This window comes from Dendronephthya gigantea, unplaced genomic scaffold (genome assembly GCF_004324835.1).
Source record: "Dendronephthya gigantea isolate DGI-Jeju-01 unplaced genomic scaffold, DenGig_1.0 000016F, whole genome shotgun sequence".
Lineage (NCBI taxonomy): Eukaryota > Metazoa > Cnidaria > Anthozoa > Malacalcyonacea > Nephtheidae > Dendronephthya > Dendronephthya gigantea.
The window spans coordinates 1,225,485-1,246,571 of record NW_021163026.1 but is presented as its reverse complement, the minus strand read 5'-3'; the positions used below and the strand labels follow the sequence as shown (position 1 = coordinate 1,246,571).

At 37.9% G+C, this 21,087-nt stretch overlaps 3 protein-coding genes across 4 annotated transcripts; 1 reads left to right on the top strand and 2 right to left on the bottom strand.

The window, feature by feature from the left end:
* Positions 1-1,058: 1,058 nt before the first annotated feature.
* Positions 1,059-7,677, bottom strand: LOC114520744 (fibrosin-1-like protein). The gene is made up of 13 exons (XM_028541083.1): positions 7,313-7,677; positions 6,104-6,226; positions 5,680-5,796; positions 5,502-5,540; positions 5,388-5,414; positions 4,795-4,840; positions 4,226-4,337; positions 3,589-3,776; positions 3,320-3,519; positions 3,152-3,223; positions 2,817-2,879; positions 2,496-2,646; positions 1,059-2,336 (listed from the first exon to the last, which is right to left on the bottom strand). Exons 1-13 carry the CDS (start codon positions 7,505-7,507, stop codon positions 1,594-1,596), a joined length of 2,076 nt encoding a protein of 691 aa, XP_028396884.1. The 5' UTR covers positions 7,508-7,677; the 3' UTR covers positions 1,059-1,593.
* Positions 7,678-10,707: 3,030 nt separating this feature from the next.
* On the top strand, positions 10,708-12,803 carry LOC114520570 (vacuolar protein sorting-associated protein 37C-like). The gene is made up of 4 exons (XM_028540872.1): positions 10,708-11,096; positions 11,597-11,768; positions 12,171-12,253; positions 12,339-12,803. Exons 1-4 carry the CDS (start codon positions 10,878-10,880, stop codon positions 12,486-12,488), a joined length of 624 nt encoding a protein of 207 aa, XP_028396673.1. The 5' UTR covers positions 10,708-10,877; the 3' UTR covers positions 12,489-12,803.
* Positions 12,804-12,971: 168 nt separating this feature from the next.
* LOC114520698 lies at positions 12,972-20,648 on the bottom strand. Of its 2 annotated transcripts, none has more exons than XM_028541019.1 (5): positions 20,496-20,648; positions 19,797-19,949; positions 17,814-18,101; positions 17,168-17,541; positions 12,972-13,048 (listed from the first exon to the last, which is right to left on the bottom strand). In XM_028541019.1, the coding sequence occupies exons 1-5, from the start codon at positions 20,496-20,498 to the stop codon at positions 13,006-13,008; spliced, it is 861 nt and encodes a 286-aa protein (XP_028396820.1). In that variant the 5' UTR covers positions 20,499-20,648; the 3' UTR covers positions 12,972-13,005. The 2 variants fall into 2 exon arrangements, with proteins under 2 accessions (XP_028396820.1, XP_028396821.1); XM_028541020.1 differs by lacking the exon at positions 12,972-13,048 and adding an exon at positions 16,119-17,024 and having other exon boundaries at positions 20,496-20,646.
* Positions 20,649-21,087: the final 439 nt, after the last annotated feature.

Here is a 21,087-nt window from a genome sequence, read left to right as displayed (position 1 = left end):
TTAATATTCCTTTTCCCACAATATTTTACTATAAAGGTAGCCATAATGCGAGCAGCAGCGTTTTTTAATTAAGATATACCTTTACATGATGGCAAAGCCGAAGGCGAAAAAAATATACAACCCGAAGTTCGGAAGTGTTTTCCGTTTTATAATGCGATGGTGAACGGAATCCTTTCCGTTTAAAGTATTCCTGGACCCTGGTTAACCCTTATTTAAAACATCTATGGCATGGTAGTAGATAGAAAGAATAGTGTTTTGTAGTGACACAAAATATACAGAACGTCAGATGCGTTCGAATTCGACTTTTAAATAAAATTCGGCCTTCATGTCGGTATGCAAGCCATGCATCGTCTGTACTTTCTTAAAACGAAATAAACAAAAACATTTCAGTTAGTTACTTTTTGCCATTTTCACAGTATTACTCTGGTATAAAGATAAAAAATATAGTGATATTTGTGAATAAATTTGAACCATTTCAGTCATTAGGTGTGAAATTATACAATCTGACTGTCACTTTTCATTTAGTTTTTAATAATTTTTGTCACAAAAACATAGATTTTGCACCAATAATATATCGCCAAATTTTGCACAAATAAGAGGAAGAAAAATGAAATAAATTTTTAAAACTTGAGACGAAATAGTTTGGAAAAAACTTAATTTTTACCTGAGTTTGTGTCGGCCTTTTCCATATTTCCCCGACGAAAGCAGCCGAAAAAATTAATGAAAACATCACAAAAACGCCTGAAATGAAAGGCAAAACTCCCTCACCTGAAAACTATGATAACAACGATGAAACCGAGCTTTAAAGGTATCGAAAAATACGTAAACCAAAGGCGAAAACCGGCATATAACTCGGCGGATAGCTTTGTACTGCAAAAAATACAAATATTGGTTTTTGCACAATAAGCCTCGCTTCCATGTTATGCGAAGGCGCGGTTACTAAGTTTCGCAATTGGTCTATTCCATGCAAATTTTGCGCAAAATATTCCGGAAAAGTAAATAAGCGCGCTGTTGAAAGCCGTCTAAAAATTAAAAAGTCTCTCACAATATCTTCTTGACGTACTACAAGCAAATTACGGAGAATCACCCTGAACCTACTAGCAACAATATAACTTAGAGCAACTTAGTATATATTTATTCTGTAATATATATTTCTATACAATATGTAATATACATACAACTATCATAATTACGCAGGGAAAATTCAAGTCAAAACCAGGTACAAAAACACCCTGAAATCTCCCGACATAACTACAGGCGTTCTTGCAAATCTCTAAATATATATTTCTACACTACAATATCTCTTATACACTACAATAATTTGCAATACATTAACATTTCCCGAATATTTTAACTTAAATTAGCATCCTTTTTACTAAATTTTACTCTAAACTTAAATTATGGACTCACGTGTTTACCCACACAGATCTCACTACACAACTGGACCAGAGAATTCGTTCGCATCCTACAATAACCAATAAGGAATTTAGTAATGCTGGAACAGAAAGAAATTTCAAACATAAACGCAACGAATAACTGAGCAGCACGCTAGGTAGTAACTGGCTACGCAGTCCAACCCAAAAAAACTCGAGATCATCGTCTTCCACTCAGTCGCTCATCCAAGTCGTGTCTCATGTAGAAAGGGATGTCAGGTGGACGAACCAATGACATGCTATCTCGGCCACTTAGAATCATTCCTCGTCCAGGCTCGGGGTGATAGTCTGTAATGAACGGCGATCCGGGATAATATCCTGTCATATGCGGTGTTAAAGGCGGCACGTGATGTGAATACAGCGCGTGCATTGGTTCAAGTCTGGGATAGAGAGAATTTCGATTCAGATCAATTGAACCCGCGGTCGGGCGATGATAATCCATCGGGCGCTTATCCAAACTCACTAAACTTGGAACAAGTGGGTTATCCAAGAATGATCTCGTTTCACAGGCCCGGTGCTCTCTAGAAGAATGGGTCCGACTTGAGTCTCCGAGTATACTGGGGCGAATTGCTTCCGTGCGGTCACCGGCAAGGGCCTGGATAGTAAAATTACTTGGCCGCCCAGGAGACTTTGCGTGAAATTCCCTTCTGTGTTTTTCTGACTCTAAATCAGGCGTTTTCGGTTCGGATTTAAGCCAAGGATAAAGCATTGATGTACCGGAACTTGGCGAGCGTCTACCGACAGGTTCCGACGATGAACGAGGTATAATAAGAGGGCTACTAGGACGGCGCGAAGCCAACGGTGGAGAGGAGACTGAGGAGAATGCTGATATCGATGACGTCACCGGATTGGTGGTTGAAGTGCTTCGGGGAATAAGTAATGGAGGTTTACCGAAAGGGGAGCCTAAAATAAGCCGAAATTAGTATTGTGATGACTCATATTTGTAGAAACGAGCCATACACTGAATATTTTTGTTGCTTTCGAAAAGGACGTTCGTTGCCATTGAATTTTCTATTTTTTAAACTCTGTCTGTATTAAAGTAAGTCTATCCAGAGAACTAACCGGAAAACCTTCTGAAATGAGGGTGAGAGTATCCAAGGTCACCGCCAGTCCCGTGACGTGACGGTGAGGGAAACGGAGGGATAATTGCGGTGCTGGGTTTGCTGATCGAAATCCCTTCAAGCTTCGCGTGGGGGTCTTTTGATATCTCTCCCTGGAAAAGACAAAGAACATGAAGAATTGATACTGATTACTTCATTTAAGCACCCTTAAACCTCCACCCACAAACTAGCAGAGGAGATTGACCGCCGGTTTAAGCCAATCTCAGCTGAAGAGTTTTTAGCGCAGATATTCCTATAACTATACAAGCAAGTATCCACTCACCCGTTGATTATAAAATATTTCCCAAGCAATTCGTACATGCGCTGAACACCATTTTCCCGTTTTCTAAACATGGGTAAAGACACAAATTAGGTCTAAAAATGGAGGAGTCAGCCGAGTCTTTTTCCCGCTAAATTCGCTTATATTATCCTTTACGACCTTATACATAACATAAGTCATAAGATTATTACAATTTATAACTAGTTAACATATTGTTTAACTGAAGCTTGGGACAAGCATTGAGAAAACAGAAGACCGCTACTTGGAACCCGTATTTCTCAGCAAAGACAGCGCGTTACAATCAAATGTCCATTGCTCAATTCTCTGATTTCTCTTACCTTGTTGAACGGTGAAATCACGCGGGAATGGTACGTGGGAACTGGGGTCGAAAATGGCGACAGCACTCTTGGCTGGATAAGAACAAAATGTTGTATAGTGCGGGTTTGAAAGATTAACCAACACGAGAACCGAATCGTTCACTGCCTGTAGAGAATTCAGGTACTTACCGCTGGGGCTGGCGAGGGGAAATACGATGAGGCGAGGAGCGGCGATGGATAATAGTGGGTATGTTGGTGTTGGTGATGATGGAGATGAGAATGTTGGTGCATCTCGCGACTGCTCGGTTTGGAATGTTGAGGGTTTCTCTCAAGCTCCGAGTGAGATTGGAGGAAACGGTTGTTTAGCTCCTGATGCAGAGCTTCAGGACCTGTGATAAGGAAGAGATGTCAATGACGAATGCAAAGTTTTTAACCCAGTTTTTAACATCGCTTTATACCTGAATAAGTTCCCGCGCCATAGCAAGGCTCAACTACGGATAATGGTTTCTTGAATGAGGACGTGAGTCGGGGTAGCCATGAACTTTGAGGGATAGTCCGTGGTGATTGGGAGATAGTGAGGGATGAAGACGATGAGAACGACAGCGACGGAGTGTGAAAACTGCTCGACTTGGGAGATAAAATTGACCTGGAAAAAAAAACAGTATTGTTCGTTTGCATATGACGTCATAATCTTGCCGCCATTTTGGTTGGTTCAACAAAGATTACTTTGAAATAACGGACCAAGAAATAACTTAAGAAATAACCAAGAAGTCTTTGTTTATTTAATTCGAGACAGTTTGACATATCTCTATGGCATTATTTTGCAAATCTTCTCAACCAAAATGGCAGCAAAAATTGCGCCTTTCTTTTAACAAAAATAGGTTTTATTATAAGATTAAGGAGTTGATTATAAGATGATTGCGAGTTTGGCGGTCATAAAGGCGAATATAACCTTAACCGGAAGTTATGTCAAGGACATGAGACTTGTACTTATGCAACCTGGTTTGAGCTGAAGTGGGTTTAACAGGAAACCCTACTTAAAGTCTTTATAAAAAATGGAGTAGATAATGACAAGCCTTGCGTATAAAGACATACTTTTGTGTATCAAAAGCAATCTGAAATGATTTTTCCTTTTTAACAGCATCTTCTTCGTCGTCGTCTTTTGAGAGATCCACAACCACTTCTTCTTTTGGCTTCGTTTCTGCAACTGTAAGATGAAAATGCAGTTGAATGTGAATCTACGAAGGCAAGAAATATCACTAACAGAAGCGTTTGAACTAACAGAATAAGATTAAGAACGCTATCAGGGGGTGAAATAAACCGAAAATTTCACGCTGGAAAGTTACAATACGAGCTTAGCACGACACTCGACCAGGGCGAAGTCTAAAATATAGCATTTTGATTGGTTCCTAACCGGTTGGGATAACCTACATTAATAATCAAGGGCAGCTAGGTCAGTTGTCTTTTGAAGGGGAAAAGACGAATTTGAAATTTTTGAAGACCCAGACTGTCCAGAGGCTTTTTATTATCTGTAAATAAAACTCATTTAGGGGGCACTTTCTTTCAAAAAGATTGATTATTTTAATTAACTTCGGTAGCTTACCGGTAGCTCCTTGAGACAACAAACCATTAATCAGTATTTACTATTCACGTTTCGTTATTACCTGGTGCTGACAATAAAGATGGTTTAGGTTTCTTCTCTGGTGGAACCTAATAATGAAAGTAGTGAACACTTTAGACACCTCCTCACACAATGCGGGCGCTCTCCAGCTTTCGTTTTAAACCCAGCCCCTTCGCAGAAAATGATTTTTTTACATTTTACATAAATTTGGATTTGTGGTTGTACAGGATTCGAAGTGATTCTGAAAAACGTACGAAAGGAACAGTTTAAAAATGAACAAAACTGCAATGTTTGGAATTGAAATGCCGTAAAATGTTGAAAATATAGCCTTGGGAAGCTTCTATATTTGTATATTTTGCCCACAAAACAACGTAATATCTCTCAAAAATCGTTATTCTTAGTCTTACATTGCTTGATACAAACTATATTTAAACGTTGCGAGCTTTGCACATGCTTTTCCTAGCTGGATTTTCTGCATAATTTTACATCAAAAGTCCATTGTATTCCAGGTTGCAATAAAAATTGACACGTGGAAAACTAGTGGAAAAAACTTAGATGGAAAACTAGTAGCTTTGCTAAACACAACTCAAACATGTTTTGACTGAGAATTTTTTCAATCACTTTTACAAAACTCACTTGTTCATCATCGCTTTCACCATCACACTGAAAGGTGAAGAGTTTACAGGGTTCAAAATACAGGCAAAAACATCTCAAAAAACACATCATTCCATCTCTTTTAGAAGTACTTACAATGTAGCCTTTTCCAGAATTGCCTGAGTCTGAACTGTCCTATAAATTAAACAATAAGAACTAGCTTTAGCATATGAGAAAAAAACAAGGGGCCTTCAAATTGCTGTGAAACAAACAAATAGAGTGGGGTGTATTAAGAGCTAGTGTATTCTTTAGAACCCTAGAATCAAACTCTTACATCAGTCATACGGCCAGGTGATAATTGTCTTGACAAGCTGACTTCTTTGTGGGAATCATTACCATTGCTGATCTCTCTCACCACAACATCCTTGTTTTCTTTGGAATCAGATACTTTCTAATCAGAAAGGAATAATGAATGATTATGAATACATTAGAAAGCTGGTTTAAACAAACTAGTGACGATCTACTCTAGCTTGTGGGCCTTCACAGACTCCTTAAAATAGTCCTTTTAGGATATGTACAATAGGGTATGACCAATAAATTAATTGATCATCATAGATGAGTCCCAACTAGAAATGTTGAAAGTAGGATGTTTTGCCAATTATCTGACTTATTACTTCATCAACGGCAACACCCACATACACTGTCTTGGATTTTCTACTCAAGTTAATGCAATGTTTGTAGTGTACTAGGAAGGTTACCTCATTGCTCAAAACAGCTGGTCTGGGCACCTTTTCGTCAATCTCTTGTATCCCCTTTGATTTCTCAACATCATTTTGTTCCAATGGAGGTAGACTATCAGATGCGTTGCAAGAGGACAGAATCTGCATGAGAAATGATGCAGCTACTCAGCTAGTTATTTATCTAACATATATGCCATATATATATAGCCAGATCTTGAAGTGATTGAGAGAAATGCCTTGAGCTTATTAATATGAGAAGCATCTCTTCAAACAACTATTTTAAATCCACATTCAAAATTGACAGGCATGAACCATTGCAACCCTGCACCATGTCAAAATGGCAAACCAAATGATACAACAAGTGTTGGTTGAAAATATTTATTCCAATATGTTTATTGCAGCGTATGTTGGGCCTTTCTTGAACCTTGCTATTTGGCTTTCAGGTAATTTTTCAAGAGGAAGTGCTACCCTCTGTACTTTGCCACCTAGTCTTCTTTAAAGCATGTGTGAAATTAATTTCACCAAGTACTACAAGAAACAGCTGCAGGGTTTCAACTTCATAATTCGTTGTCTGTCATCTCAATTCTACATGAATTGCTTCCATGGGAAATTCAAGATAGACAGAATCCAATTATCAACTTGGAATCTCATTTTTGCCACATATGTACGAATTAAAATGGCAGAAAAAGAACAGGTATTTTAATACAACTTCAGGGCACATACACTAATCCGGTATAAAGCTTTGAAAAAAAACAACAAAAAAGAGTATAATTTTGTTATGGCCTTTGCATTGTTTACATTTCGAAAATTCTTGCTCTTTTATGTTTTAAAACATCAGAAAATAATCTGGCTTAAATTGCTACAAAACGGACGTTCTTAAACACAGATTCGAAGCTTTCTAATGTATTTTGGCAACAAAGAATATCACATGTCAAACAAGGCGATACTTTTAAACAATTTCTTTCGCATTAGTAAAGCACACAGCGACTCGTGCTGACTCCATTTAATGCCTCTAATAACATGCCAGTTGGACATTTCATATTAGATCCTTTTATTCTAAAGCTAAACAAACGCTCAGATTCCAAGGTAATGGCTTTAGACTTTACCACAAAGTGTTTATAGAAGAAGCGATCTTTGATGTAGCAAATGCGTACGGTGTTTACATAATAATTTACAATCGTGCGAAGCGTTCGCAAAATCGTAACTAACTTGCCCGAGTTTGCTCACCTCTAAATTGCAAAGACTTGAATACGATGCAATCACGAAACCATCGATAATGTCCTCTTCAGGCGAGCTAGAGCCTCGCCGTTTTCGCAGCTTTTTCCTCTTCTGTTTCTCCTTGGTATCTGAACGGCGTTTCGGGTCACTGTCGTCGAGATCAGAATTGGGCCTTGAGCTTTTGGGACCGCTTGCATCTTTCATCTTTCCTGACTTCACATTGCTCTAACTCCGTCGTATTTTTGCCTGGAATATCACTCGATACGATTCATTATCATGGAAATCTCCAAGCGATGAAAACCCTGCTGTTTAAATGACTTTCTTTCCCATCTTTTCGAGACCATTTACAGTAATCGCACTTTATTTATCCCAAATGTGGGGTTCAGGCACTGAGCTATAATATAATTCCTGGAGGACCGGCTCCTAATGTTTTGAAATACAAAAAGTGAAGCAAAAAACATGGCGGATTTTGGCCTTTGCTGACGCCAGATTGACGCCACTGGTTCTTATTTGCAATGGTAGTTACCACTGACCAACCGCGATCCAAAGCATGAAAAAATGCGAGCACCCTCCTGGTTTTCGATAAAAACAGGATTTGGTTTTTACGAAATTTTTTGTTTTTGAACAAAAACATGGATTTTTTTCCTTTTTTGCTGGTTCTTTTCAACTTCAACAAAGAAGCAGCTATTTGCTCTGCTTGTTCCTACCGCAATTTACTCATTAAAGAGGAAATTTTTGGCGATTTGCACTCAGGTAAGAGTTAAAAAATTCGCAATTTTGATGTTTGAACTCTGAACGTCAAGTAAAAAATATAGCTTCGTTGTTCGACGGCTATGAAAGATCTGAAAACAGAAATGATATATTTACTAACATTTAATTTGTTTAACTACAACATATTTCTATTAATATTTGTTTATCCATTATATTTTACACTGATTTAAATCCATGTCTGTTGAGCCAAAACTCAGGTCTAGCCAGATCAATCATCAATGTGTCTATAGCCCATCTTTTGATGAAAAATCACACAAGATATATTAGATCAAAGTATATAAAGGATGCAATAGGAACAAAAATATAATCTGAAGGAGCAAGGTCGGAGAATAACTTCCTTAAATTCACTCACACTTCCAACTGAGGCATCACCATGGCCTCAGTAGCTGACACTAAATTATCTGTACTAATTTTGTCAACACTTAGACTATGTGCACACGGTAACGTTTTCGAGCGTTTTCACATTCGTTTTCATCCCAAAACGGTTTCAAACACCGTCAATTTACAATAGAAGTTGAAGCTAATTTAACATATGAAGCATATTTTTCCTTGGATCGCATAGACAGGGCGTCTAAACAATAAAATAGGGAAAAACGATTTTGAAAACGCTCGAAAACGACGCTCGTGTGCACATAGCCTCACAGGGTGTATTATACATACAGTTAATCTCTGACATATCTTTCTTTTCGCAGGGATAACATAGGGTTTGGTAGATCAAGTGGAGGCATGTTATGCAAAATTCTGGAGAATTAAATTGAGACAAATTGAGACTACACACATTCTTAAATACAGAAACTGTTTTATTATTTTTACAAATTACAATGTTTTATTAAAAGAAAATAAATATTACAATTGGTAAGGCTTTGTTTATTTCATTTCCAAAAAACCTTTCAAGTCATTGCAGGCTAATCTGGAAGAAGCTGGTAAGCCCCTTTTGCATATAATCAATAGCTAATAATTACCATGAATATCTTGGCCTACAAACATCTCTGGTTCTAATCTTCCTTAATGCAGCCTCTGCATTATCAATTGCAAATATAGAAAAGCATATGACCTGCACAGGGGCCATAATTATTGGTTTTATAACATGGAAAGAGCATGGCCTGTGCAGTCAGACAATTATAGTGCTGACCACTGCATGTTGCTGACTACTGGAAGCTTTCAATTTACTAGTTCATCCTTATAGGTTTAAGCTAATAAGCTCTTCAATATACATGATATATGCTGATATAGTTCAGTACAGAAAAACTATTTCTTCTGGCTAATGAAATCCAGCTAAACAAATAGGCAGGCTTAACCCTTGGTTGAAATTGCACATCTTCATCCTCCCAATGATTCTTAGCCTCTGTTTCTTTGGACTTGAATTTACATCATGTTACCTTTTAGTGTTCTTTGGAAGAAAATGCCTGAAATATGTATGTAATAATTTTTATGTAAAATAAATTACTTCCAAAGTATAGTATAGGGTAATCTTTTTAGTAGTTGTTCAAACTTCAAACTATACATTTCACTTCTCGTGCCGCCGTCTTTTGGTCAAATATTAAAATATATAAACAACGACATCTATCTAAAGACTGTTGACGAAAAAAATGGTGAAATTTTATCTAAAAAATGAAATTTATGAATAATATATTACCTGTCGCTGTCAGTCAACTGCATTTTCGTTTCGGCAAATTTCTTGAAGTTTTATGATTTATCTGTTATTTGTTTCCTGTTTTTGACAGAAGTAACGTGTACGACTTTGATATCTTCACAAAAACGTCGAACATATCTGGTCAAAAAGTTTTCAGTTCAAAAATATTGACTGACGTTTAAATTTTTTTCGGAAAATATAATAATGAGAACTGAATACTATTTTAACAAAAACCAGGGGGGAGTGCATTTGTAGCGGGCTCAGACATGAGCCTTGGTCAGTGGTAACTACCATGGCGAATAGGAACCAGTGGCGTCAATCTGGCGTCAGCAAACGCCGAAATCCGCCATGTTTTTTGCTTCACTTTTTGGTCGCGGGCCGGTCCTCCAGGAATTATATTATAGCTCAGTGGGTTCAGGCTTCACGAAAGACTCGGCCTTTAATGAAGTGCACACGTGATGCGGATATTACATCCAGTTTTCCAAGCAAAAATTTGTATTATGTCCACTAAAACGCACAAAAATGCAAAAAATTTCACAATATAAAACACGCCCGCCGACAGGCGACAGATTGTACTAATAACAATCGTTACCAAAGGGTAACGGGGAGGGAAGAGGCCTAGAGGGGTATGAAGCAAATTAAAGTCGGGGGGGCGGTTCAGGTTTTCCGGAAGACTTTCTTAACAAGTCTATGAAAATCTTAACTGAACAGGAACATGGAAGTTTAAAACAGCACCTTCTCTTATATTACTGGGTGTGGAGTTTCGAATGGGGGCGAACCTTTGGATTTATCCGGGATCACGACCCTCGTTTCCACAAAAAATTGGACTTCCGGATATAAACTTTTTTTGCCATCTAGAAAGATGCTACGTAGAAAAGTGAAATTTGCAGCATCATAGTGTAGTACTCAGTTTGAAACCCCGATGGCGACAGCTACGAACAGCCTTGGCGGGTTTGCCGTTTGCGACATTTTTGGTCGGCGATGACGTAATTGATAAAAAAATTATTACGTAACGTCATATTGGCCGTGTCGTTAAGAGGATTGGTTATGACAAACGAAGGAAGTATAAACAAACGATAACAATATCTTTCTCTTTGTTTTTCTGCGTGAAAATCGCAAAGAAATCTTAAACGTTTGCGTTGTATTGAAGGCCAAGAACCAGCTGAGGATATGAGTCAAGGATACACGAGTATGCCAATGCCGACACCTCATTATTCGTCACAAGCACCTCGGCCGCCATACCCGGGGAATACGAATACTACAAGTAATCCGACCGATTCTGTCATGTCGACATTGAGTATTCAGCTTGATCAGGCCGATCAGAGTGAACTTCAGGAACTTCACGATAAGGAAGAGAAAATACATCAGATATTGAACGAAATTACCGAGGTATTTGATATGATTTATAATTTCATCGAAAGTGACAGTGTCATGATGAAAATGACTTTAGTAAATGACGTCGGTCGATTTTATTTGAAACTCTTTCATGAAATGATCCACACATATATTTGAAATAATTGGTTATTTTGAACACACTTGTGTTTGATTTTCTGCTATTTGGTTTAGAGTAGATACTGGATTTGAATTCTGGGTGCATTTCCAAATGCTTGGTTATACAATTTGATTATATTAGCTGGTTAGCCTAGTTGGTGGTCAGTTGTATAAAAGACTATGGTAGTTAACTTTTACCTGTAGTTAAGGACAGAATTGGCCAATCAGAGTCGTGTATCTCTGAGTTAAGTATGCAGAATGCAGTTAAAGAGTTTTACTCAATCAGCCCCAGTAAACAAAGTCACCCACAACGGACACCTGTCACCCCCCTAGGAAAATTACAGGATGCAAGCAATAGTGTATTCAGGTCATTTAACAGGAGTTATTGTGTTTTATAGGTGAAACAGGTTCAAGCTGAGCGTGAAATGCAGGTAGCAGGAAACAGGAGTTTGGCGGAGTATAACATGGACCAGGGAACCAGGCTGAAGAAATCCAAACAGAGATTAGCTCAATTATATCAACAGCTAAATGAACAAAGCACACGTTTTGATGAAAACAAAAATAATTTAGGTTAGGGCATTTTCATTTAACACTAGTTCTGTTCAATTGTTATCATTTTAAAATACTTGTGCCTTGCTCTCAGTTCCAGCCTTTCATTACTCTTGCATATAGCTACACACTTACTGTGTAATCTTCAATGAGTTTTCTGCCAATGTCCTGTGGTTTAAAGTTATTGCACAAACACATTCTTCGTTGTTCCAGACCTGAATGACCTATTTTTAACCCGAGGGCAAAGCACAGTCACCAACCATCATGACCACAGCATATTATTGTAACCTGAAAAAGCTCTCAGAAATTCACATGCGTTTTTTAACATCAAACACAAGATCTCTGTCCAAAGGCAAAGACAAATATCTCAAAAAACGCTTTCAAAAATGAATAGATCCAATCAGATATGTTCATCTTTTACAGATAGTCTTTCGAGTCAATACAACCCCGATACGATTATGGCTTTGTTACAAACTTCTGTAGCACAAATTGAGGAAACATCTGAGGCAAGTGTTTTTGAAGGGAAATTCGTTTGCAACCGATTTGCATCTTATTTGTAATACTTAAAATGTTGTACATTTTGATTCTTAGAAAACTGCTGATGGTTTCCTGGATGGCGACGTAACGGTGGAGGATTTCTTAGAAAAATACACCAAAGAACGATCTGAGCTACATATTCGACGAACTAAAGTCGACAAACTCAAAGAACTCATGAGACATCGAAATATGTTGACATCGTGACATATTTTCACGAATATTCGCACGCTAATAAATACATCGTAGTTTGAAAGGCCGCATAATCGTATATGCCTTGACTAAGTCCTTAACTGAAAAAAAGCAAAGCGTTTCGGGTACACGAAATTATTCTGAAGATCTTTGAACATAATACTATTATAATACTATTATATTATATAATAGTATTATAATTTTATCATAATACTATTATACTAAATTACGCTGTAAAAACGGAATATATATAATATATGAATGTATAAAGTTCTATGTCCATCTTAAAATAGGTAAAAATGCAAAGTTTTGTCGCATGTAGTTGTAAAATGTTGAACGCGTAATGCAAGTATATTAAAAAATTGGAACCCTTTACGATCAATCTTTCATATTCTCCAACTTTTCGCAATGCAATATTAGATGAAAAAATTGGAACCCTTTACAACCAATCTTTCATATTCTCTTACTTTTCGCAATCAAAATTGCAGTTTTCGACTTCCTTGTAAGATTTTCCCTGGTATGATGTCAGATTTCACAACTTGCATCGATTGAAATTTATGCTGGGTTGAAACCATCTGTCGAAATACACTGAATGTATTAAAACACACGTAATGATTACTGTATCGATCGACAGCCCTTACTGCACGGTCAAGAGGCAGTCCTAAGGACACAGGGCGCCGTGTTTTTTTCTGCCGGGGGTAGGCTGCTAACACAGCGCAAATATGGCCCGTTTATTACCACTCTAGTAAAAAAATGCCTCGAAAAAAACTACGTATTAACAACTTCAAAAACAATATCCATCGCATGTGAAAATGATAATTGGACTTTACGCGAAGACTTATTCAATCAAAATTTGATTAAGTACGTCCCAATGGCATTGACACACGATATATAAAGTGGAATTGCGGTCTATATGTGCGCGAATATAATAGCACCACAAATCAGATATACTTCAATAACACAGTCGCCCATGTAAGGCAGTCAGGCCGCGCGACTTCGCTTGACTGAGCTGGCTCAGAAAGGCTAGAAATCCATAGAAAAAAATACAGAACAAGGTAAAAAAAATACTTTCCAAGTGTCGTCTTATTGTTTATTGGAGCTAATTGTATTGTGTTACGGGTCTAAAGATGCAGACGTGCAATTTGTAACTACGCGTTTTAATTTTGCATGGATTTTGTCCAGACTTGTACATGTTTGCATTTGTACACAAGAGTTTACAATATCTAAGAAAGTGTGTTTCATAGCTTTGTATTCTGTCATTGTTAGATGAAGCTAGTTATTTTTCAGTCTTTGGAATATAGTGTTTATAGAAGAATAGAAAGTGACTGTTCTCTTTGAACTTTGAAGCAAGAAAAACGAGTTCTTGCTTGACCGCGCGAATATATTTTCCGTCCGTCGGCATTGGCGTAACATAATTCGTTCGTGTTCATAATTGCAAGTTACGGCGCAATTTGCCTCGCGGAACGTAATGTAAAGAGGAAAGATGGATTTAAAAAAACCCTAAACACAACTCGCGTGCGGTGGCGTATCAAAGATAAGTTTTGAGTGGGTTCTTAAAAAGAATATTGGCGCCATGTCAAAAATAAAGATCTTCAAGACCGGCTGCATGCATGGTTTAAACTTCCAATTCATAGTTTAGTTTTTGAACATCAAAGGAATAAGGTTATCAAGATTGATATATCTTTGGCCAACTGATCGACCTTAGGCATCGATACTTAAGTACTGTCTATTGATCAAGTATTTAAAACAGAATTTAGTACAAGATATACGCAGTTGTGATCAGTTAAAAATGTATAGTCTTTTGAAATGATTGCGGTTTTGCCATGTTTAAAAACAATATACCCCCCAAAACATATATTAAATTATATGTAATATGGTTTTTCCATTGTTTACGAACTAATCCTTGCTTGTATGAGTTGTATCTATATAATCATGCATTCTCAGCAAGACGAAAAGCAAATATGAAAATTGAAAACTACATGTGTAAGTTGTAGCATTCACATCGATAAATCAGAATTAAAGATAGTCAATAATAATTTTGTTGATATGGAGCCTATCTCATTACCCAGACCTATGTTTTGAAGCGTTTACAAGAGTGTTTAAATTTCGGTTTTTGTTTCCAGAATTAGTCCATGTAGGTTTGCATTTGTTTGTGCTTCGGTCGAAACTCAAAACAGGCTGGCGCGCTTAGGTTTAATTATTTAAGAATCGAGTCGCCGATTGAACGGGCAGATGGATATCCCCCATTTTAGAAGCAGTTCGATTTAATTATAAGTCTGAATAACGAACACTGCAGGATTATATAAGTGCATGATTATAAGACAGCAATCGCGTCTGCCTCACCCACGCATGTCCTTCAAACACAGATGTTTCCATTAACGTTCCTCAGTTTCAACTGTACTGTATGTGTCGCTAGACCAACGGGTTAGAACGACGTGATTCTTGCTATACTGTAGTGATAGTTATAGTACTAGAAATTGCTTTTACCGCGGTTAATATCACTAGCTTAGGCTAAGATGATGCGATGTACGGCGCATGTGTTTCGACATGTTCAAAGACACAGCTGTGGTCACAATCTACTTTAGGCGATTTAAATAATGCATCCTCCACAAATCATAAGAGGAATCGTATCTTTTAAGATAACGTAAACTTTATCAAGAAACTAAATTAACTCGATATTTGTTTTCAAATAGCTCCCATCATTTCAAGACTGTACTACCTTAAAGTAGTTTAAGTATATGTATAAAGTTAGTTTAGTTTAGGTTTCCTCTTGTTGTAACACTGGATGACTAGGTGATGATCCTTACTGGACCTCTAGGAAGAAAAGTTTAGAACTGATAGAGCTCTCCAGTAAAAATAAAGTTAGTTTAATTTAGGTTTCCTCCTGTAGTAACACTGGATCAATGAGAGATGATCCTTACTGGACCTCTAGGAAGAACAGTTTAGAACTGATAGAACTATCCAGTATAAATAAAGTTAGTTTAGTTTAGGTTTTCTCCAGTAGTAACACTAGATCAATGAGAGATGATCCTTACTGGACCTCTAGAAAGAACAGTTTAGAACTGATAGAACTATCCAGTATAAATAAAGTTAGTTTAGTTTAGGTTTCCTCCTGTACTAACACTGGATGAATAGGTGATGATCCTTACTGGATCTCTAGGAAGAGCAGTTTAGTTTCTTAACAATGAAAAGGCAGCCACGAATGTGCTATCATAAAGACGTTCTATTCTTTATTCTATTTCACAGAAAGAAGGTTAGAAAGTTTAAGATGCCACGCGGAGGTGCTGGAGGCGGGAACTCGGGGGACAAAACTGGCTTCGCCGAGTTCGTCGACCGCGTCATGAAGTACTTCTGGGACAACCGCAACACGGAGACAGGGAAAAACGTTAGGAGCACCTACAAGTCTTTCACCCAGCAGTCCAAAGGAAAGTGAAGAATCGAAAGTGGAAGATTTTCCGAAGTGTAACTGCGTTTGCCCTAAATTTTTCTTTTCTTTTCATTGGTGTTCATTGGTGTACATGATATATAAGACGTTGTGAACTAATTATATCTGTTTTAATTTGTAATAATTTAATATCCGAATCTGATAAGGTTTGCCGTATGACGAAATGTATTTAATTAATGGAATTGACATTTAATTAAGAACATAATTATGTACTTTGGTGGGAGGTGATTAGTATTAATCTAGTGTAATTTAACGGTTGATTGGTGTGCAAATATAATTTGTCCATAAAATGTTTTGCTTCGTGCAATTACATTGCAAGTGATCTTTGTATCAAAATGTAAAAAACCTAAAGACAGCATTAGCTGACACAAAAGACGGCATTAGTTGACACACATTATGGCTAATTTTGACCAATTCGTATCATAAAAAAATGGTTTCCACAGGACAGTTTTATAGACGCGCAATTGGGAGTTGCTTTTCACATATTCTTGCTCGTATAATATAAAAATCGCTTTCAAAACAAATCAGTCGGAAATAAGATAAATGTATGTAAATTCACCCCCTCCTCTTAATTAAGAATCCTGGGACGGATCTTTGCTTCCACAAGTTTAAAACTGTTTATTGCAAGTGTTCTACATGACTAACTGGTGCATGATTTCATATCTAGCTGTTCCGCCTTTTTTCGGTCATCATTTTTCACCTTTGTTGAGTAATGAAACACCGACTACACTCGCGTTAAATTTTTTGCAAGTTCCTGACTTCCCGCGACGCGCGGGTAGCCGAAAAGCGCCTTGCTCGCATTTATTTCGACCGTTACCAATGATTTAGCGTGTACTTGTGTAAGGTCGGGTACAGTAATATATGAATGCGCACGGTTACGAATTATTTTGAGAGATGAAGGCTCTTTAAAAATCTGGAATGTCCATATTGATGCTCGTTGCCAAGAGGGAAATTATCTCCAGAAACAGACGAGAAAGTTTATAGTTTATCTGCGAGTCCTCGAACATCGAGAAATAATGGTTTCAAACTCATACAAAGCTTTCCTGTCCGTTCCAGACTTCCAGTCCTAAACTGGATCATTTTCCTGCGTAAAATCAGCCATCAATTTATAAATTCATACCAGCAATTATAAAAGCATCATTCCTAACCCCAGGCCCTAACGCGATGAGTTAGTTAGATCCAGTCTTTACAACAAATTCAATTCCTAAAAACATTCACTTCATGCTTCATGAAGTATGTTATGTACTACCTTGGTTTATCCGCTGGCTGATCAGGTCGCCGCGTACTGATGAACAATCGGCAATGGCCTCGTTTGTTTAAATCCCGTTCTGCTTTCAACTCTCGATGCAACCTGCGAATCTCGTCTCTCATCTTCCGTTCAATACTCATTCTCTGCCTTTCCTCTTCCGCCATCTTTTTAGTCAGTTCTTCAACTTTCTCCTCCAGGCCCCTGCATCGCTCCTGTTCGCGCTCCACATGCGCGCTCTCTCGATGTCCATTTACCGCAGAGTCCGTGTCGTTATTCGTAGAAACCGGGGGGAGTGAAACAGGGAGTGGCACGGGGCTGGTTGGCGAGATTTCTTCGACAGGTTTCCGTCTTTCCTTTGTGTATTTTACCTTGAGCTAACAGAAAAATGGAATGTCTGGGATGAAGATTATATTCACACGATTAAGAGAAAAAATCTTTCGGCAGCCCTATTAAACTGCCACCTACAATTTTCGGGAAAACGTTGTATTAATGAGGCTCTATTTATCCAATGTTGCCTACTTTGTATGAAAGCTATCGTCAGTTCTTCCTAGAGATCCAATAAGGATCATCTCTTATTGATCCTGGCGGTGTTACTACAGAAGACCACGAAGAATTCTACCTTTTCAAGTTTCAAAAACCTCCTTACCTTTCTATAACTTCTGACCGTCTTTTGAAGCATATCATACGCCTCGCTGTAACGCTGATTTTGCAACCTTGCCACACTGATGGCACGCAAAGACGAGCACGCAGAAAGATAACGCGAGGAATCCGCGAGAACCGCGCGATCACGTTCGTTCTCTTTCATAAATAGCTCCGTCCATTTATGATGGCTGTAGACGCCGTCTCGCTTCAGTGCTGAAAACGGATCGGTTTCCTCAACACCAAGGACTTTGTTCAGTTTGTTCAAAAGAGCTTCGTCTTTGCTCCGTCCTTCCTATATTAACAAAGATCACAATTTACTATTCGTTTGACTTCACAAGGTGATCTTTAAATCAAAGAAATATGGCTTGGGCTTTCTTCAAACATCGCGGTTTGAATTTGGCAAATGAAATCAGAAAAAATGAAGGAGATTTTGCTTTATCAAAATGCGAATATATACGAAGGAGAAAAACTTCAGGTTCGTCGGTGCACTAGGTCCACTATATGTGTTATGATGGAACAAGGGCTCTGAAGAGAGTCCTTATAAATCGCTAGGCAACCTTATGTACATCGTTAAAACGTACAGGGGGTATACAAGTGTTTCCTATATCATTGAAAGTCAAGGCCGAATGATTAAAGGATGATATAACTACGGCACTTCTATAGGTCTTTGATCTTAAATCGACCGATGCCCTTAAAAGGTTGCTCGCGAGCTATCGTGAGAATATATATATATGAAGCTTGTCAATATTATAACTTGTCTCCTTCGGTTCAACTGTAAGAATCTTTTTACAACACTTGAAAAGAGGTGCAGTACAACAAAAGAAATCATTATAAAATTGGGTCAAAATACAAACTTATAAGGTCATAAACGTTTCGTAATTATGAAATCACTTGATATTTGTTTGAATTGTTTTGTAACCGTTCTCCGACTGAGAACTGATGGATGGGGTTCTCAGTGATTCTTCAATTGCTGTGCAACGCGATACTAGCTTTTTTTTGGCTGTAAATTCATGGATGAATTGGATCGTACGATTGCAGACGACTCCCTATTTTGAAAACCACTTCTCGAAAGGCAATCTTTGCGCTTTGCATAAATGCGGATGAAAAAATTCTGCCTACTCTGTGACGGAAACTTTGAAGTCGGGTATGGTTGGTAAACACCGGGCATTAGTGAAATGTCGGTTCATACGAACGGTCATAGATCATCAAACGGCTTGAATTATTGCGGATAAGTTTAAGTACGATTATCGCTTTTGCGATGTACATATGTCACAAATGAAGACGACAGGGGTTGTCTATAGCCAAAAAATCCAATTCTGATGATGATTCTGGAAAAAATTGCCGATCTTTTTTTCTGATTCCTCCGTTTTTTACCCGGACCTCTCATTACTTGGCTGGCTGACAAATTTCACCCAGACTTAAAACACAAAAGATGAAGTTTCACAATGAAAGTCGATGTTGGAATCCTACCAACGAAATCTCATGATGAATTTTTAAACCAGGAACAAGAGTTGGCCACAGATTTGTTTGTTTGTGAATATAATAGCGGCAGACAAGCTAGGGACCTAGCTCGTCATCAGTTGTAAGTCGCTGAATTAGTGGTATAAAGATGGTGGAAGCCAAAATACGAGACTATAATATTGATACCGTTATCATGAAAAAAATTTACCCATTTCCTAACTCTTGTTTCATAATTTCCTGGCGTCAAACAATCGATAATTAACGTGTTAAATCAGCATGTCAATACCAAAGGTTTATGGCAAGCTAAAATATCCGCTATATGACATGTCATTGCCACAGAAGAGTTGGTTAATCACCCCGGTATAGATACAATCTAATCTGGTTAAAACAAGCTTCTTTTGCAACGAAATTTGTAGTCAATTTAGGCAAACTTTGCTAACTCGGAGTAATTATGACAAAGGTCGTTAACCAAACAAACTGCACGCAAATCAACTACTCAAACATGAAAGCCATGCAGCCAGCCTACCATTAAAATCTCTATGATTGCTTCCTTCGTCTGTAACTCTCCTTCCATCATTATCAGCAGCCGTAGCATGGTATCGAAGGCTCTGTCGTCGTGTGATTCGGTCGGACGAGAATTTTGACCATTCTGTGTAGTTTGATGCTGCGTGTGGTCACCCTATAAAGCGGTGAAAACAAAGCGACATCAAGATAACAAATATTGTTGCTACTCTATCATCGGAATCTTACTGATCTTACCTACTATTACTACAAGTGCTTAGCATGTGCTCTCTACATGTGTGGTGCTCAACTTCAGGGAAATGCAGGGCAAGTTTAGAAGAATCCCTACGGATTCAGTCCCTACTCCTTCGGAATGAGCTGATGTAGACGTTTCATTTGGGCAATTAAAACTCACAAAGAACTAAGGTTATAAACTTAACCTGTGAATTGGCATTTATTATATGCTTTGAGTATAGGTTGCGTGTGGAACAAGTTTGGTAATATCACATGCAATGTTCGCGTCGAGGGAAGCAAATTTGTTAGCGTTTTACGACGATTGCTTTACTATAATATAGTCTATAGATACACAAATAATTATATACTCCCACAGTAAAAGAAAGTATACAATTTCGGGCAGCAATTTGATAGCTAGCACTCACTGAATCAAAACAAAACGAACCTGTATAATTGAACGGTGAACGTAGTGGAACTTAGCTCAACTTACCATTTTCGAAGAGAACTTTTAACGGCCGTGACTTCAATTAAAACTTGCCACGCGTTCTAGAGTTACTGACAAAAGTGGAAATATTCTCGACGATGCTATTCGAGCAAAGGGCACGCTCCAGTGACCCGCTAAATGGTGTCTGCAAACGGAAGCATGTAGTTATTTAAAACGATGAATAAGCGTTTGAGACCGCGTCGCAAAGAGAGCTTGTATGTAATATGCACGCGCATGAATGTGGATCTTAACGATGGATAAGAGCCTGTCCAAGTATGGTCTTGGCGTTGTAATAGAAGGCGATAAATTAAAAATGCGTTGTTTTCATGACAACTAAATGATGTGTGATAACTTGCGGATAAAAATCTGAGGAATTATAGGACATTACGATAAGCACGTTTTTTACAAATCCGCAGCTGAAAGAAAACGATTTTAAAAAATTGTATAGCGAAATTTGCTATGAAATTTTCAGAACGAGGAACTTTGGCTTGCAGTTATAAATATTGGACAGCTTGCTAGGAAACACGTTGGATAAACTACACGTTTCCATTATAATGGTGCACAATTTTGATGTGTGAACAGTGATGTGTCAAACTTT

What these genes read in the sequence shown, in the direction of transcription:
- LOC114520570 (XM_028540872.1), top strand. Translation starts at nt 10,878, where the DNA reads ATGAGTCAAGGATACACGAGTATGCCAATGCCGACACCTCATTATTCG. An exon ending in TATTGAACGAAATTACCGAG is followed by an intron (nt 11,097 to 11,596) that starts GTATTTGATATG and finishes TGTGTTTTATAG; the next exon opens with GTGAAACAGGTTCAAGCTGA. An exon ending in AAATTGAGGAAACATCTGAG is followed by an intron (nt 12,254 to 12,338) that starts GCAAGTGTTTTT and finishes TTTGATTCTTAG; the next exon opens with AAAACTGCTGATGGTTTCCT.
- LOC114520698 (XM_028541019.1), bottom strand. An exon ending in CAATCATAGAGATTTTAATG is followed by an intron (nt 18,102 to 19,796) that starts GTAGGCTGGCTG and finishes TTGTTAATATAG; the next exon opens with GAAGGACGGAGCAAAGACGA. An exon ending in CGGTCAGAAGTTATAGAAAG is followed by an intron (nt 17,542 to 17,813) that starts GTAAGGAGGTTT and finishes TTTTTCTGTTAG; the next exon opens with CTCAAGGTAAAATACACAAA.
- LOC114520744 (XM_028541083.1), bottom strand. Translation starts at nt 7,507, where the DNA reads ATGAAAGATGCAAGCGGTCCCAAAAGCTCAAGGCCCAATTCTGATCTC. An exon ending in CACCTGGCCGTATGACTGAT is followed by an intron (nt 5,541 to 5,679) that starts GTAAGAGTTTGA and finishes TTTAATTTATAG; the next exon opens with GACAGTTCAGACTCAGGCAA. An exon ending in GTGAAAGCGATGATGAACAA is followed by an intron (nt 4,841 to 5,387) that starts GTGAGTTTTGTA and finishes TTTCATTATTAG; the next exon opens with GTTCCACCAGAGAAGAAACC.